This window comes from Ictidomys tridecemlineatus, chromosome 8, assembly GCF_052094955.1.
Source record: "Ictidomys tridecemlineatus isolate mIctTri1 chromosome 8, mIctTri1.hap1, whole genome shotgun sequence".
Classification (NCBI taxonomy): domain Eukaryota; kingdom Metazoa; phylum Chordata; class Mammalia; order Rodentia; family Sciuridae; genus Ictidomys; species Ictidomys tridecemlineatus.
In genome coordinates this window covers 9,144,078-9,162,913 of record NC_135484.1, presented here as the reverse complement: position 1 = coordinate 9,162,913, position 18,836 = coordinate 9,144,078, and the positions used below count along the sequence as shown (strand labels likewise).

The 18,836-nt window shown below is 42.5% G+C and overlaps 1 protein-coding gene across 2 annotated transcripts in view; it reads left to right on the top strand.

Annotated features, from left to right (window-relative positions):
- The window catches only part of Snx9 (sorting nexin 9), a 103,238-nt gene that overhangs the window by 78,108 nt on the left and 6,294 nt on the right, over positions 1–18,836 (top strand). For both annotated transcript variants that reach the window (XM_078018832.1, XM_013356916.4), the window contains exons 8-14: positions 226–351; positions 467–584; positions 5,146–5,276; positions 9,703–9,806; positions 11,110–11,213; positions 13,827–13,904; positions 18,185–18,261. In XM_078018832.1, the coding sequence (XP_077874958.1) occupies positions 226–351; positions 467–584; positions 5,146–5,276; positions 9,703–9,806; positions 11,110–11,213; positions 13,827–13,904; positions 18,185–18,261 (738 nt within the window). The remainder of the gene's footprint in view (positions 1–225; positions 352–466; positions 585–5,145; positions 5,277–9,702; positions 9,807–11,109; positions 11,214–13,826; positions 13,905–18,184; positions 18,262–18,836) is intronic.

The following is an 18,836-nucleotide window of genomic DNA, read 5'->3' as shown; positions in this document are numbered from 1 at the left end:
GGCTGCCTACAAGTGTGTTCTAACAAGTGTGTTCATCCTAACAAGTATGTTCTTCAAATGTGACCTCTCATAGGAACAGAGACCAGTTATGAACCTTCTTGAAGAGGAGTAAGAATGACCTTCCAGAGGACTTATGATCCTAAAAGAATCATTTACTGATTTGTACCAATTGTATGTACTGTTTTTCCATGTTATAAAATTAACTTTCCCTGGATCATTGTGTAGGTTGGAGATTATGGCCCGATGTGGGTTTATCCTACCTCTACATTTGACTGTGTGGTAGCAGATCCCAGGAAAGGCTCCAAAATGTATGGTCTGAAGAGCTACATTGAATATCAATTAACACCTACTGTAAGTGCACAGTGTCGGACACAGCGGTGCTCCCTGCTCTGTCTGCTGCTTGCTTTTCCCCTTGTTTTCTGTAGTGGACATTGGTAACTTCTCATCTCTTTCCCTTATTTTGTAGAACACTAATCGATCTGTAAACCACAGGTATAAGCACTTTGACTGGTTATATGAGCGTCTCCTGGTTAAGTTTGGATCAGCCATTCCGATCCCTTCTCTTCCAGACAAGCAGGTCACAGGTGAGTGTGTGTCACGCTGAGCATAGGACAAGGAAAAGGATGCAGTCAGGTTGGCCTCCTGCAAGGGGATGTGGTTCTCTAGAGCAGCAGGGTGCCCACGTGTGGGAACAGTAGTTAATACATCTGAAAAGAGAGCTAGAACACATGTTCTGGTAACGTCTGGTTGTTACCTGAACACCAGTGGGATTTTTGATAAAATTTGCTAGCAGTTTTGATCCCCCACACTGGGGGAAACAAATTGTTATCAGAGCTCTAGTGGGTGTACCCTGAATTCCGGCAGTCTTTGTCTTTATTTTCTCCTATAAAAGAAATAGGTACATTTTTTTAAATGTGAAAAAATGACACCTGAAAAAATAGAAATTATTTAGAAAGCCTAAAATGAAAATAAAAATTGTGACCCAAATAGTGTAAAGAGGTATGCAGACCAGCTGTGTCACTTTCTACAGAGGTGTTTGTAATTGATTATTGCCCTTTCCCTTTTCTTGTTTATTTAAAGTGTTCTTCTTCCCTCACCACTTTCCTTCCCCCAAATTATTCTGGTGAGTAACACGTGATGCCAGGGCATCTTGTAAACGAGCAGTCAGGATTTATTACAGTCAGGATTTATTCCCGTGCTGGGGAGCTGTCCTGTTCTCTGGTCTTCATCCCTAGCCTGGCATGGAATCTGGGTGTCCGAGCTCAGGGATTCTGCTGCTGTGGCTCATTACAAGGTTTTTGGAGACACTGAGCTTTTCCAGAGGTGAGAGGAGAGGGTTTAGTACGCAGCGGGAAATGTTCAGTGGAAGGAAACCACAGTGCAGGAAGGCCTGGGAGGAGAGTGAGAGCGAGGTATCCGAGGGGCTGGGAGAAGAGAGTCGTTCCCCTCAAAGCTTTACTTTGTATTTTATTTAGTTTAATATTTACTTTTCTAGATATAGGGGGGATGGAAATTTCATTTTTAAAATTTTTCTTTTTTGAAAAATTTTTTTCAGAAATTTCAGAGTGGAGAGTAAGGGCTTCCCTTCTAGGTAGATGGACACATCCCAGCAGCCCTGCTGGTGAGCTGATGAGGCCCCTTGAAGAGCCGAAGAGCCAGGGTGGAGAGTGGAAGTGAGCCACCTCCTCCACAGGGTTCCCGAGCCCCCCTGCCTGCGCCCAGGGTAGACACTCTCCCTCCTTTTGCCACCTCATTGCTTAAGTGTCAGCTTTCAGATTTCTTTCCATGAAAACATTAGTCCTGCCTTTCTTCGTATTTTTGGATTTCAGTCTGTTGTTGGTTTGACACTCACCTTTGGCCTCTTGGTTGGCACAGCATGTGCTCCACAGGATTTAAAGAGTTCACTGACTGTCTCAGGGTTGTGAGGCTTCCTTGTGTCATTTAGGTTTAATACATTATTAATTCTGAATCAGATAATTCAGTGCTATTTAAAGCACCACAGAGTCACAGTTCTCCTTCCATATTAAGTTTTGTTTTGTTTGTTTTTTGAAATATGGGCATGCCTCCAAGTAGGTGGCAGAGAGAAGCAAGAAAGCAAAGTCCCCCAGTCTGAAAACAGCCTTGCTTTGGCCTGCTGACTGGATGTGTGCCGAGGAGAGTGAGGCACACGGAGCCGCGTTTCCCCCCTTCTCTCTGGTTTGCCTTCTGCCGGTGATTGCCACAGGTCATTGGGTGTACAAACTCTCCTCCTCCTGAGCCCTGGGAGGAGAGGAGGAGGAAGCCCAGTAGAGGATGTCCTAACATATCTGTGGACTTCATAACCAATATCCTTACAAAGGTCCTAGCCAACATTTTTTGTGGATTTCGTTCTTTGGGAAATAATACTGAATGAATTGGGTTTATCCCTGGATGCCATATAGTATCATGGCATGCTTGGTGAAAACCCAAGTAAAGTTTGTATAAAGTGGAGGAATGAGAGTTTCTTCTACTGGTGTTTTTTTTTTTTAAATTAGTCTCTGGAACCTGGTATGAAAGTCTTACCAAGCATAAAATAATTTCCAAAGGCATAGTTTAGTGGCAAACCAGCTATGTCAGAAGAATTTTCACAAGGATGAAGTCTTTCAGTAGAATAAAAATCATTAAATTTCAACCACTGGTTAGTTAACAAACTCTTGGGACAATTCCAAGCCGGCCCTTCACCCCGCAGCCTCACACACAGACGGCACCAGGCTTTCTGCTCCCACGATTTTCTTTTTGTTTGCGTCTTTCAGTGGTTTAGTTCTGCTTATCTTGGTGAGGATCCCTTTGTACGTGTTGTACAAATACAAAGTTTATTGAGGTTCGTTGAACTTCTTGGAAGTGTAGATAAAAGTTTTTCATCAAATTTTGGAAGGTTTTTGCCATTATTTCTTCAAATATCTTTTCTGCTTCTTTTTCTTCCTCTCCCTCCAGGACTCCCTTTGCAGGTATTTGGAGTGCTTAATGAGTTCTAAGGCTTGTTCATTTTATTATTTTTTTCTTTCTGTTCTTGATCTTAAAGAATTTATATTGATTGTCTTCAAATGCTCTGATTCTGTCTCCTGCCATTCTGAATCTGCTGTTGAGCCCCTAGAGGGAATTTTTTATTTCAGTCAGTGTACTTTCAATTCCACTAATTCCCTGTGGTTCTTTTTTCTTCTTCTTCTTCAAATAATTTCCATCTCTTTGAGAAGCTGTTTGTTGATTGCTTATCATACTTCTGTTTAATTTTTTTAAAACAAGTTTCCGTTAGTTCTTTCAACATATTTGTAGAAGCTGCTAAATTCAACATCTTAGGACACTCAAGACAGCTTCTTTTGACTGCTTTTTCTCTCAGTGTGGATCATATCTTGCTGTTTCTGTGCAGTACTCTCATTTTTTTTGTTGAAAACTAGAGATTTTGGGAAATATATTTTAGCAACTCTAAATTCTGATTTTTCTTCCCTGAAAGTTGTTTTTGCTTAGTTAAATAACTTTCATTGGCAGAATCTCTGAATTCTGGCTCCCTTGCAGCTTAGTTATTTTTATATGTGGTTATATTTCAAAAGCCTTTTTTTTTTTTTTTAGTGATTTGAGCCCAGGGCCTCACTCACGCATGCTATACCACAAGTTCTTAAGTACACCCCAGCCCTGTTTATTTTATCAATCTTACTTCCTGTGTCCATGTAGATTGGTGAGAGGCCAGTGATTGATGGGATAGAGGTTGTGCTCAGCAACTTATGCCAATAGGGCTTCTGTCCTGTCCAGGTAACTGTAGGTAGGGAGAGTACTTTCAAAGCTCAGGTCATTTCTAAGTTAGCCCTAGCTTTTACTGTGTCCTGGTAGCTGGGAGTGTGGAGTGTGTGCTGCTGCACCAGGCTTCCTGAGCCCTTTCCTGTCTCTTCAAATGTGTGCAGTTTCAGGTGGGCCTGGTCCAGCTGCTACTGTTTGTGCACACCCTGAGCCTGGAATGTGCTTGGCTCAGCCATCTCAGCTGTAGTGTCATTGGTGCTCCCTGTTCACCCGCCTCTATCATTGTCACTTCTACTCCTATCTGAAACACAGGCAGCTCCCTCTGTCAGCTTCACATAGGTGAACTGCCTCCTGCCCTGGCAAGAAGGCAGCGCTGCCAGTCTCCATAGCACTCTGCCCTAGCGTTCTTTCAGCAGGGGTGGGAAAGAAAGCACACAGGAGCTGGGAGAGATGGCCGTCTGCCTTAGCTTATCTGCAGAGGACTGATGTGGTTTTGCCACTGCTGTCCAGCCTTGTAGTTTGCTTCTTGGGGAGAGGATCCGGTGGTATCCTCACTGGTCATAGTGGAGTTTGTTTCACAGGCCCCTGAATCCTCGGTGTTGATTTGCTGTTCATACCTCATGCTTGTCAAACTGACTTTCTACTTTTAAAATAGCAATGTTGCTCATTGAGCTCTACTTTAATGCAACCATAAAAATTCTAGGATAATAACTTCCATTATCACATTCATGGAAAAATTACTTTTGCTTTTGTTTTTGGCTGGGTGTTTTCTTTGGATTTCTTTTGTGGTGCACACATGGACTGAATCCAGGGCCTTGCACATACTAAGCAGGCACTCTTCCTCTGAGCTGCTTCTCCAGCCTATTTTCAGTTCAATTTTTTAAAACACAGTGGAGAAATAAAGCAACAGTCCTGAGTTGCTCAAGTACTGATTACAGTGCTAAGTGAGGATTATGTGCACTCAGCCGTATTTCTGCAGCTCTGGAAATGTTATGTACTTTGGGAGAGAGATTTACTGAATTCCACTTCCTCCTTTCTTTCCTCTGGGGCTTCCTGTGGCCACCCAGGAACTGGCCTAATGTTTACTCTCATGAGCTAGAGATAGTTTTTTGTATTCCAATAAGACTTACTTAAAATTTTAATTTTGACACACTAAAAGCTTTGCTGATATGTTGAATTGGAATTTCATTCCTTAAAAACTGTGATATCTTTCCTGTAAGCCTTTGAGAAATCTTGTGTTGCATGGTTTTTAGAATGCTGAAAAATTCCCACGGTTTGCCTTTTACAAAATGCTTTCTACTGACAGCCAGCAGTCACAGAAATGGCTTCTCAGTCATAGCAATAGCAACTCACTTTAGAGAGGGTTGTGTGTCACTGGCGGTGTCTCTTCGGCAGGTCGCTTTGAAGAGGAATTTATAAAGATGCGCATGGAGAGACTTCAGGCTTGGATGACCAGGATGTGCCGGCACCCAGTGATCTCCGAAAGTGAGGTCTTCCAGCAATTCCTAAACTTCCGAGATGAGAAGGTAGGACAACTCATTGTCACAGTCTTGGGGAAATGAGTTCTGCCACGATCACACGGAATTTGTCTAGAAGCTAAAACTAGGCTGTTTGGAATTTGTTTGTCACCCGCTTCAGAGACAAAGAGGGCACAGAAACCTAAATCCCACCAGAGGAAGTTCAGTGTGCATTGAAAGAGCTGCCAGGCAGAGGCTCCTCCAGCTGGGAACGTCTGGTCGCAGCCAAGCAGGGGCAGACAGGCTGAAGGGTGCGTGGGGGCGACAGGTTGTTTACTGACCTCAGGTGAGGAAGGTGCTGTCAGCTGTCAACGTCAGGTGAAGGGAACCAGTGACGGTTCCTGAATGTCTTCGACCTCACAGAGCTGTAGCATCTCAGGAGGAAAGCAGAATCTGGTGCCATTCCTAGAGCCAAGTCACTTTCCCATAACTGTATTGTGAATCCAAAAGACACGCTGGGCTTGCTCTGCTGACCCCAGGGGCCACTTACTGACAGAAGTTTTCTCTTACAGTTAAAATTAGAAAAAACTGGCTATTTGACATCTCACTATATCTGCTTAGGAAATAGATTTCTCTCCTGATGAGCATTTACTGTACGCTGTACTATGTCTCTTCGGCAGGTCGCTTTGAAAAGGAATTTATAAAGACGTTCTCTAAAGGGGTTTTCTCCATAACTCACTTCTCTTATAAAAAAATATTGTGTATTTTAGAAAATAGTCCAAAGTGTAAAAACTTGAGTTCACTCAGAACAGCAGCAGGTGCTAAATATATTATGACCCTGGAAAAAATGTTATGAGGTTATGTCTTAAATCACATAGTAGAATACCATCAATCCTATTGGAACTTTCAGGCAGAGATTTATTTGCTAAACTTCTTATGGTACTTTTCCCTTGTTGAAGTGAACACATTTACACACTGTCTAAATATTAGGGCCCTATCTGTGTATTCATAGACATATACACATATTTAACACAGTATAAGTATTTGGGCTTAATCTTCAGTTACTGCCTCTTTCTAGACTTGACAAGCACTTTTGGTGTGTTGCATATCACCAAGAAGGGAATTAGAAAACACTGAGGTCCTCTAGCGTTTCTTGGTAAGTTTGTATGTGTCATCTGTTAGTCTTGCAGGCTGCTCTGCAAATCCTGGCTTTTCTGTTAAGAGGCAGCATTAATCTGTAGTATGTCATGGAGCTCTATTGAAGTGAAAATAGGTTTTTAACATTTTGTTACTTGGTAGCTATGGAAGCTACATGGACCCTTCATGGTTTGCTGTCTCATGGTGAGCCAAAGGACTTCAGTAGTCCCAATTGTGTGATTTGCCCAGGATTTGATGTAGAAAGCATATCTGAAGGTCATGTATCTACATAGTATAGTGTACAGATAACAGTAAACCCTCATCACGGGTCGTTTTACTTTTCATGGCTGCCATCTTCAAGGACAGATCAGCATGTGGTAAAAGTGTGTCAGAGAAACGGAGAACTTGGAGTCAGGATGCTTCCAGCCTGGGCTGTTTCTGCCCACTATGTGATCTTGCTCAGGGCATGTGTTCTCTTTGGGCCACATTTTCTTCTCCTACCAAATGACATTATAGAACTAGGAAAATGAGTTCTATGGCTATTAGTAGCTCATATAGTAGTGAACATAGAAAATCCCAAAGAAAATACATAGAAATTACTGGAAATAAATGAGCATTAAGGTAGCTAGAGATAAGACATTGCAATTTGTCAGTGATAAAAAAATTTTAAGTAAAAAAACCCAAAAGCCTATCATTTACAATACCATCCAAAGTGTCAAATAACTAGGAATAAATAGAAGAAATTTAAGAAAGCTCTCCACAGAAAACTATGAAACATTATTGAGATAAGTAAAAGAAGACCTAAATAAAATTTCTAATACTGTGTTTCACAGATTAAAAAACAGTAAAAATGTCATGAGTAGGAAAAGTGCTAAGAGGAGCCGAGACGCTCTAGGAGGGCTCTCTGGCCTCAGCTCAGTGCAGCTCGGGCAGCTTAGGAAGCACCGAGCTGGTGCCTCTGGGCCTTTCCTTTTCTCTTCATTCCTTCCTCTTTTTTGTTTTTCTTCCCCTCTCTCCTCTAAAGGATTGACAGGCAGCCCCAGAGGACAGGATAGAGTAGCCTGGAGCACGGAGGGAGGGAACAGAGCTTTTTCAGTAAGCAGTGCTGGCCTGTTGGGCTCTGGACAGCTTCTCCCATGCTCACATCCGGAGCCGACTACAGTCTCCTTGTGTGCTGGGCCTTGCAGCAGGACAGGGTCTGGGCGGTTTCTTCTGCTCCGTGAATGTTAGTTGCAGGGCATGCAGCTGAAGTTGTGACCAAAGGAGGGTGTGCTCCCAGGAAAGTCTCAAGGAAGAGTAATGTAGGCAGCAGAAGCAGCCGTCAAAAGGGTGAGAGTGTAGAGGTGCAACCAGGGGAAGGGAAGTTGGAGGTAAAGTTCTTCCAGATACGGAGGCATTGAAGTGGGTCTGGACAGTGAGGGATTTTTTTCTTCCTTAATTATCTCTTTTTTTTTTTCTTTTAAGTTTTCTTTCTTTTTGAGATGAAGTCTCACTGTGTTGCCTAGTGGCCTTGAATTTACAGTCCTTTTGCCTCAACTTCCCAGGTACCTGGGATTATAGGCACAAGCCATTGCTCCCAGCTGATAAGAATTATTTCCTATTTAGAGATGGAAAGTGCGTAGGCTGAGTAAGTCACTGTGGGGACTGCACCACGTGAAGCTGCCTATTGCTTGAAGTTCTGAAATCTTTCATAATGTAAAAATTGTTCATTCTCTCTTATAATAAACTAATGAGACAAAAAAGAACAGCGACAGAAGATTGATGTCATTGAAGCCGAGTCTGTGGGGGCTTACACTTTTCTCTCTACTTTCATATGAGTTTTGTTTTGTTTTTGGTGGTGCTGGGAATTGAACCCAGGGCCTTGTGCACGTGAGGCAAGCACTCTACCTACAGAGCTATATCCCCAGCCCTACTTTCATATATGTTTGAAATTTTCCATTGTATCAAAGTTTTAAAAACCAATTTCAGATGTAAATGTGGAAGGCAGTGTAATGAACCTTCTAGAACATGACCTAGAATATTATCTTCATAACCCTAGCGTGGGAAAAGATTTCTGAAATGAGACACAAACAAGACTGAGCATTCGGGGATAGATTAATAAATTAGACTACAGTAAGACTAAGGACTTTTTTTTATCAGAAAAACCATTAAAAGTTTAAAAAAAACAAGCTATTTATATAAAAGATATTTGCAACATAAATACCCAATGAAGGTATTTAGAATTTATAAAAACCCACATAAACAATAAGACAATCAGCCCAGTACGATCAGGGAAATGTAAATTAAAACCACAGCAAGACACCAGTCCACACTCACCAACATGGCTAAGATGAGGAGACTGACAGCCACACTTCTCCTTGGAGAAGTGAGACGCCACTGGACTCACTGTGCTGGGGGGAGTGGAAATGGGTAAGAGCAGCTTGGAAAACAGTTACCTACCGTAGTTGAACCAGGATTCAGCATGTGCACTCAGGTACCACGGAGTGCAGCCCATGCACACCAAGAGGTGGGCACATCCCTTACTGACAGGGAGAGGTGGCTGCCACTAGCAGAGTGGATGGACACGTTGGGAAATGCTCATGCAGTAGCACCTGCAGCCACGCACAGCAGTGTGGATGTAGGTCATTTCATGGCTGACCAAAGAACCCAGGCACAGAGCAGTGCATACTTGATGGCTCTTTGCAAGTTCAGAAAAATGGCCAAACAGTAATGGTGGGGGTGGCGGGAAGGGTAGATGTTAAAACCAAAAAAGGCAGGAAATGAAAACCGTCAAAGAAAGAATAGGGGCACCCTTGTGGGGGAGAGGGGTGTAAGGAAGGAGCCAAGGGCCTCTGGAATGCCAGCTCTTTTCTTTTTTGGCCGAGGTGTACTCACACAGAATGTGTGAGGGTGTGTTGCTCTGTGTATTTCTGCTATGGGCACTGAGTTTGTGTGTGTGTGTGTGTGTGTGTGTGTGTGTGTGTGTGTGTGTGTGTGTCTTAAAATAAGTTTTTAAAAATATCTCATAAAACTGGTTCCTATCTTGTATTTTAGAAAAGCTCTAACCATTTTTTGAAAACAGCTAATGGTCAAACTTTACAGGGTGTGTTTATAGTCACTGTGTTTATCTTGGTAGCCTTGGAAAAGGCATGTGACCAAATCTGTTTGCTCTCAAAAGACTTGGTTTCGTGAGGACTGCTCGGCAGTGGTGCAGGTCACACACTGAGGTTACTTGGAGGTGTGCAGGCACCTGGCCCCTGATGCAGGAGAATGGAACGGAGGAAGAGGAGGATGACCAGTGAACTGAGCCGGCACGGGAATCTGGAAGACCACCGACTCTGCTGTGCGTCTGACTTTGTGATGCTGTTCTCTTTTGCAGGAATGGAAAACTGGGAAGAGGAAGGCTGAGAAAGATGAGCTGGTGGGAGTCATGATATTTTCCACCATGGAACCAGAGGCGCCTGACTTGGACTTAACAGAGATGTAAGAGATGCTGACAGCTGCTCTCAGCGCAGTCATCTGCAGCTGCCTGGTGGCGTGCAGTCTTGGCCACGGTGTTTGTGCTGGAGCTGAAGGGAGTTTATGACGCCAGCAGGGTTCCTGGTCAGAACTCAGGAACTCACCGTGTTTGGAAGGAAATGCCATGTTTCTGCCATAACTTTAGATTAAGCTCTGATTTTTTTTACCTTGAAGTCAGTGATTCTATAGTTGACACAGTCTTAAGTCAGTTCCAGTAAAATATGATGAGACCAAGTGGCCCAGAGCCACTAGTACCCACTCAGAAGCCAACAAGCCGAAATCCTGAGCCCCACTTTGAAGGACGCAGTCTCTAACCTGGCTTTTCTGTTTTTTCCATCTGTTTTGCATCGGGTCATCTTTTTTTAAAACAGACCAGCTGAATTTTGAAGTAGTTCCTTTTCTGTATAAGGACTAGTAAGCAATCTTGAGATGTTTTAATTTTAAGATTTTTTTTCTTTTGCTTATATATTACTAAAAATATGGACAAGAAAAAAATGAATGTTCATATGTTGGTATTATAGTTTTCAAAACTCTATATATCAAACTACTGAGAATTATTTTTTAAATAGAAATAATCTCAGTTATACGTTTTTTAATTAGTGTTTTTTTGTTTGTTTTTGCAGCGCTAAAGATTGAACCCAGAGTTTCACACGTGCTAGGCAAGCACTGAACCACTGAGTTACATCCCCAGCCCTTAATCATTCTTATTTTATGTCATTTTATATTATTTTGTTATTTTATTTTTGTGCTCTGGGGATGGAACTCAGGGTGTCACACGTGCTAAGCTGTGCTCTGCCACTAAGCTATACTCCCAGCTCTTCCATTCTATTTTATGAACTGCTTTTTTCATTCAGCAGTATACTGTGGTCTTTGTAGGTTAGTAGATAAGGTTTTTACACCCTTCAAAAGCTTGAGTCTTAGGCAAGGCTACCTGGTGTGTACCCAGATTTTCATCTGTTTGTTAAAGTACTCAGTGGAATGAATTTAGCAATAACTACCATTAGAAACCACAGGATTTCCTTGCATAAAATACTCAAGAGGTAATTTTACTTTAGAATTTCAATTTTAGTTAAAATTCTTTCTTTGAGGAAAGAAAGCAAAGCTAAAATGTAAGTGGCAGATTTTTAAGTCATATTTTAAAAATCTGAGCCTCTTTTGTTTAAGATTTGTTGAGTTATAGGGCAGTTGCTGCCGTGCAGGAAAACAAGGGCTGGGTTAGGTTGGTCTGTGTCTCCCACACCACTGGTGTCCTTCCCATTGACCACAGAGAACAGACGTGTGACGCGGTGGGGAAGTTCACCAAGGCCATGGACGATGGCGTGAAGGAGCTGCTGACCGTGGGCCAGGAGCACTGGAAGCGCTGCACCGGGCGTAAGTGCCACCGCGTGGCTCAGCTTTGTGAACACTCTTCCTGGGGAGCCTTCCCCACACAGAGGCCACTCCTGTGGACCCAGTGTGTCACTCCCAAGGCCCTTGGCCTGACCTCACTCCTCCACCCCGTTAAACAGCAGAAAGCCAGCCCCAACAGAGCCAGTCCAAGAAGTCCCACCAGGAACACCTGTTACATAGTTCCAGCTGCTGGGGTTTTTTGTTTTTGCTTGTTTGTTTTTTCTTTGGTACTGGAAACTGAACCCAGGGGTATTTTACCACTGAACTACATCCTCAGTCCTCCAACTTGAGATTCTCCTGCCTCAGCCTCCCAAGTCCTGAGACTAAAGGCATGTACCACCACACCCAGTGGTAAAATGTGATGTATTTGACTAAAGCCACAATTCTTAGGAAAGCCAGTATCGTTGCTAGGACAGACAGTCTGGGTGCTAGGGAGACGTGGCACATTAGCCATGGCTCCACCTACCTTCCTGGCTGTGGGAGCCTCTTCCTCCTGGGACTTTGGTGGGAACTGTCACCCAGCGGGGCCATTTTCCTACATCCAGAATTCTGCAGCTCTTTGGTCAAAGCCTGACAAATACAGTCAGGTTTCCAGGGACGCTCTTCTCTAAAATATAAATGAAGGAATTCAGTTTTGTTTTTTAAGATACTCAACCTTATCACTGTTCAGGAAAACAAAAATTAAAAACATGATGAAATATAATTGTACATCTTCCAATTTGTCCCATTTTGCAAAGGAAAAAAAAAAACATACTCTGTATTTTTAACATTGTGAAGCAGTGGGAACATTTATCCTTCTATGATAGGGATACAGGAGGAATAATAATTTTGGGAAACAGTTTGACGTGGTGTAGTAAATTCAAGATGCTAGTGTGTTGAAATTGGAAATTCCACTTCTTCCCAATCAAGATAAGTTTTCACATAGGCACAAAGAGAGATATACACAAATGTTTGCAGCAGCATTGTTTGTATCAGTTAAATTTATATTAAATAACTGAAACTGAACACTTTCAATCTGCAGAACTAATTTCACATGGTTCCAGGTTAAAAAAAAAAAAACTGATTTCACATGGTTCCACGTAAAAACTGGAAACAACAGTTCATTTATGATATATTCCAATGATACTGTGTCCTGTGAACCACAGCTGCTCTGTTTATCAACATAGAAGAATCTCACAAAGCAAAACAAACAAAACAAGCCATGGAATACTCACAGTACGTTGGAATTCACATATTATCAGAACATGTCAAAGTAAGCCATATATTTTTTAGGTATGTATGAATTAGGAAAAAAACAAATGAAAGACAAGCAAAAATTCATGGTCAGAAGGACATTGAGTTGGGAAGGACAACACAATGATCTTAAAAGTCATTGGTAATATTCTGTTTTTTAAAACTGAGTAGGTGGCCTAGATGCATTTTAGGAAATCAGTTTTTAAAGTAATAGATTTGTTTAGCTATTAGAAGGTCATCAAAACAAACCACTTAAATCTATGTGCCCTTTGAAAACTTTTTTTTTAAGTGAATGCAGATGTTAAATTTTTAAGAATATCAGGCAAATCTGGGATTGTGGTTTCTTTTAGAGAATTAAATTCTTTACATTTGCTGGCTGGTCAGCTCCAAGCCCTGTTAGGCCATAGGAAGAGATGTGTGAAACTGGAGGTACTGGCTTTAACACGAAACCCCCGTGGGGTCAAGCACCTGGCAGTGTCTTTGAGCCCAGAGAGAGGCAGAAGCACCAAGGTGAACCGGTTCTTAAGGTTGACTGAGCTAACATAGTTTTGGTCCGAGTGTCCTAATAACCTACCGCTCAAACAGGTTCCCTCAAAGGCCATAGGCACATGCGAGGGGACAGAGCAGCCTATGACACGGAGACTTTCTTGGAGATGCTCTGGAAAGATCCTCAAATCCTAGTGTCTCCCAGCTTAAGGAGGAGGCTTAGGACCAGTTGGTGAGGAGACAGCTCCCCGTCCCCAGTCCCATGATTCTGCCTTGTTCTGCCACACTTCCTCCTCTTAGTTGTTGTGTGGTTGGTTATTGGTCTGCATGTAGCCTTGGGCTCATCAATTAGGTTGTCTGTACCTTATTTTCCTTCACATGGGGACATCTCTACCCCTGGTGGGGGTTCTTGTGACAACTCAGTTCAGTGATGCATGTAAAGGTGCTTTGAAACCAGAAGTCATTCAGGTGAGCTTGGTTTCACTGTGTTTCATTCAGTGGATGAGAAAGTGGGGTGGTTGGTAATAATAGCATCCACTCTTAATTGAACATGAATTAAACATAAATAAATAACAAGTTGAGCACCATGGTACATGCCTGTATTCCCAGCAACTCAGGAGACTGAGGCAGGAGGGTCCCAAGTTGTCCAGCCTGGCCAACTCAGTGGGGCCTTTTTAAAATTTAAAAAGGGCTGGGGCTTTAGCTCATGGTAGAGTGCTTGCCTAACATGTATCAGTGCTTTATTAAAGAATATAGACTGTTTTGAATCACATCAGATGTCTTTTGTTATAAAGTAATTACTATTAGAAAAAAGTGAACCCCATTTCCGTTTACTAGGAGGACTAGTTAACAATTGATTCTTTCATTCTCCTTCAGCATTACCCAAGGAATATCAGAAGATAGGAAAAGCCTTGCAGAGTTTAGCAACAGTGTTTAGTTCCAGCGGTTATCAAGGTACATCTTTATTTATTTATTTTGTATTTTTTTAATCGATACATAATAATTGTACCCACCTATCGAATACAGTGTGGTGACTCGTTGCCTGTACGCAGTGTACTCAGTGTGCGATGTGAAGCCGGGGCAGCTAGCCTTTCCACCTTTATCATTTCTTATGTTTGGAGCCCATGCTGCTCTTGAGTTCTGCATAAAATATGTAATAGGCTGTTGTGTACTGGGGTTGCCTGCTGTGCTGTGGAACTCTGGAACCTGTTCCTCTTGGGGTTTCACTTCCTATTACCCAGCCTCCTATCCCCATCATCCCTGACCTCTAGCGACCCCAGTTCTGCTGTCTTCCACTTTGAGATCAGTTCTTTTGGCTTCCGCAGTTGAGAGAAAACCCTCTTTCAGGGTCTTATTCAGACCTGTCAAACCTCAGGATCTGGCAGGCAGTCAGCAGTGTTGCAGTGAGCACTGCTGTCCCTGATGTCCACTTGGCCACGCCACATGCACAGGCTTGTGCACCCTCACCTCCTGGCTCTGGAGAAGAGTGAGGGGCTATTACACTGGTGTTTTCTTGCCAGCTTGGCTCCCTGACTCTGCTGTCAGGTGTAGCTCCTTCACTTAATGTGATAGGTAACTGCGGCAGACAGCAGTCTACCCTTACTGCATCTCTGTGCCAGACCTCGTCAAGGCTTCCTGTTGAAAAAGCCAGGTTTCGTCATCAGGGCCTTTCAAGTAACCATATTTAAGTAATAAATCTGTTGCCTTGTATCTCTTCATAATCGTTTTCAGCTTCTCCTGCACAGATATGTGCTGCCTGTGGCAGGTGGAGTCCTTGCCCTCATACCTTGGCAGCACTTGTGAGTTTCCTTTATAAAACGGAAAAAGCATTGGTCAGCTAGGGCACCTATTGAATTTGAGTGTCTCCTCTCGCCACGTGGGAAACTCAGTGTTAGAATTGGTACCTCCCCAAGAAGCTAATCTGATACCAGACAGGACAGGGCTTTGGATGTCATTTGCTAAATGTTTGCAGAAACAAGAAATGGGTCTGTCATCAAAATATAAGATTGAGGGCTCCCACATATGAGTAGTTCTTGTTGGCCTGACTTCTTCATCTTATAATCGGCACTTAGACTGGAAGGAGCCTCAGGTCCAGTTAGCCTCAATGAGAAGCCTATGAGAAAAGTGCCTTGGCCTAGTTGACCAGTGGCCAGTGGAGGCACCAAGACCAGAGCTGGGAGTGGGGTGGTTCCTGGGCAGATGTACAGGCACCCTGTTACCTTTGAGGTGCTGCAGTGTGGAACTAGGTGGGAGCCGTCTGCGATGCTGGAAGCCACTTGTTGGTCCCCATGGCATCCTGTGTCAGAACTTCTGAGGCCTAGAATGGACAAGCTCACCTCTTTCAGAATGTGGCTTGTTTGGATTTCATCATTCCTGCCATGCATCAGTGACTAAGGAAAAGCAGGACTTTTTCCTTTGGTATCTTGTTACCATGGTGAGATTGGCAGTCCCTTGCTGTCATCCATGCCCTAACTGGTAGTGGAAGCCTAACAGTTCTCTTAGGTGTGAATTCAGAGTTTGTTTTGGGCCAGGTTATACAATACATGTACCCAGATTTTGGATCTCTAGTCATTTGAAATCACATAGAAAACTTAGAAACCATTCAGAACAATCATAGGGTTTTCAAAGAGCAGTTGGCTGTTCCCTCCTCCCTGATTCTGGAGGAGATGAGAATATCACTCATTGTTCATTGGTATGACAGTAGTAATAGAGGTGCAGATAACTGACCAAAAGTTTTAAAAGAGAGGGAAGAGAATTCGGTAAACTAGAAAGTGATTTCTAAAGAAGTTCCTTGATGACGTTATACTGCAAATAACTCATTCTCTTAAAAATATGCTGGAACCCACTGTATTTTTCTTGAGACAGATCAGGTTCTCTGGAGCCTTACCATCTCTATAATTTTAACCTGAACCACCAACATAGAAGAAAGAAAATGTAGTTAACCAAAAGGAGAAAGGAGGACTGGAAGGTGCAGGTGGGAGGAGGGCTGAGGCCACCTCCAGGTAGTGAAGGTGGGCAGTAGGAGGGGGCGTCAGGCACTGCCACTGTCCAGGTGCTCATCTCTTGAATGCCCCAGAATGAGCTGCACAATGATTCCTCCATATTTTCTGTACTGTCCTTGTCACGTTATCTAATAACACATTGTTAGATAGTCATCCTGCAAATGGCATTTTCAAGTATTAAAAAGTACTCAATATGTTTTATATTGAATGTCATTTAATTTACTATTAATGTCATTTAGTTACTATTTTTAAAGAACTGTTCAAGTTCCTCCTGACAAACTTCTTTCATCTCAAAGGACAGTGAAGGTCAGTAGTGCCGAGCGTGGTGTCCTGGAGCAGCACTGCGCCCTGTGCTCTTGTGATTACCGTCTCTGCAGCCCATTCCTAAGGAGGCCTCTGGCTAGAGCAGACACGCTCACCCTGCTCTCTCAGCAGTGCTTGTGGTCGACTGACCCATGAAATAGTCCATATTCATTGAATTATCATATGGAAATGTAATCAATAAAAAATTATAAATGATTATCTGTGGAAGAGGAGAAGGACAGATACAGAAGCAAGGCTCTGATGATAACTCCTTTTGTAGATTTGACTTTGAAAAAACGTGACTGTTTAACACAATTATTAGAAAACCAATTTAAATCAAAATGAAAAAGAAATCCCTTAGAGTCAAAAACAGAACATGTGGGCAGGGGTTATAGCTCAGAGGTACAGTGCTCACCTAGCATGCATGAGGCACTGGGTTCGATCCTCAGCACCACATTAAAAAAATAAAGATATTGTGTCCACCTGTAACTAAAAAAAAAAAAGAAAGAAAAAAACACTTGACCTGGTTCATTGAGGTGAAAGCAGTGACTGTGCGACCTACAGAAGATGCCTAAGGTCTTAAAGACTGCAAAAGGATTAGTTACGTTTGCTAATCCACTAATAAGCAATAGGATATTGGTATTATTATTATAAAACTTCTAAAGCTATATTTACATAGTGTAGGGCAAGCCAGATATCTGATTGTTATTGTTATTAGCAACTAAGATTTTTAAAATAAAAATCAAAGTTTAAAACAAAGTTAAAAAAAACTCTTGAGTTCTAATCTTGAATTGGAAATATTACTATGAGTTCATGATGTATTTTCCATCTTTTGAAGAACACAGTTTTCCCTGCTATTCACTTAAAAGGCCTTTCTTTGATCACCAAAAAATTGATAAAGGAAAGTTAACAGAAGTAATAAAGAATGAATAATTAGGGGATCGGATTGTGGCTCAGCAGTGGAGCGCATGCCTAGCACCTTTGAGACCCGGGTTCGATCCTCAGCACCACATAAAAATAAAGGCATTGTGTTGTGTTCATCTACACCTAAAAAATAAATGTTAAAAAAAAAAGAATGGGGGCTGGGATTGTGGCTCAGCGGTAGAGCACTCGTCTAGCACGTGCAAGGCCCTGGGTTCGATCCTCAGCACCACATAAAAATAAATAAATAAAATAAAGGTATTATGTCCAACTACTTCAAAAAAATAAAATGTTTAAAAAAAGAATGAATAATTAAATAGAAGAGCACCATTTTGTAAATCCATACTAAAGTAAAAGACATAGACATTTGTGGCCTCCAACGTTGTGAACACTAGAAATAACTGGAAAACGTGAATCTAAATCTAAATCTGGTCAAGCCTCCAGACCTTATGGCCAGTGTGAAGTGAAGGCAGGAACAGGAACGTGTTAAGTGTCACTGCAGAGATGCAGTTAGCAGCACCCAGGTGTGGGACCCGTGATCCTCAACACCCCGTGAAAAGAACTTTGCAAGGAATAAAAGGGGGGCGGGAAGAAGAGGCCTCCATGACAAACCCAGGCCTGTCTTCCGCATCTTCTTTGCATCCTGGTTCAAAAGCCACCTTGCCCTGAGCTGCCTGGAGCACCCACTGGAGGGTCACGCCTGTCAGAGTCATGGTCTTTTCTTCATGTGCTGTGGAGTGCAGTGGTATTGTCCTGTTTTTCAAAGGGTCCTTATCTTTTAGGTACAGTTTCCAGGTGGATTGTGTGACAGGAGTGGAGAGTGTACATAGGAAATGTTGACCTTAAGCTTCCAGTTGGGAAGCTGGGCGCCAGTGCTAAGGAATCACAAGATTGAGCTTGCTTGTTTTGCGAGTGTTTGGTATTTCTTACATTAAAATTTACCAATAAAATTTTGGAGAAAATCAAAAGTAAATATGTATAACTTCCAGTCACTATAATCTTTTTCAGGTGAAGCAGATCTCAATGACGCAATAACAGAAGCAGGAAAGACTTACGAGGAGATCGCCAGTCTTGTGGCAGAACAGGTACTGCATGATCCCAGGGAGGAGTTTTTTGCTTTCTAATGCACAGATTTAAGACTTATTGTACGGCAAATCCAAATAGCCTTTTCTTTTCTGCTTTTAAATGTCTTTGTTAACTGTAGGGGGATGGGGCTTCTGTTTGTTCTGCAGTGCTGGGGCCAGAAATCCAGGGCCTTGCATGAGCTAGCCAAGTGCTTCCACTAAGCAACATCTCCAGCCCACTGACACAGTGTTTCTTAGGTTAAGCCAAAGTGGATAGACAAAATGTGTCATCCAAAAATCTAAAGGAAGTTGGAATTAGTGGTAGATCATCTGTTTAGCATGTGTGAGACCCTGGATTCTGTCCTGAGCACACACACACAAAAAACCAATCTAAATGAATGCCTTCCAGTATTGATAGCTCTGAGCCGTGCTTGGCCTTCGAAGGATGGTGGCATATGGGAGAGAGCACTGGCTCAGCCCTGCCAGGACTCTTACCTAGACTTGCTGTGTCTTGGTCTCCTCATGTGTTAAAGGGCCTTGGTAGTGCCTACCTTCTGTGGTTCTGAGGATTTCATAGCTAATATATTTCTTTTTAA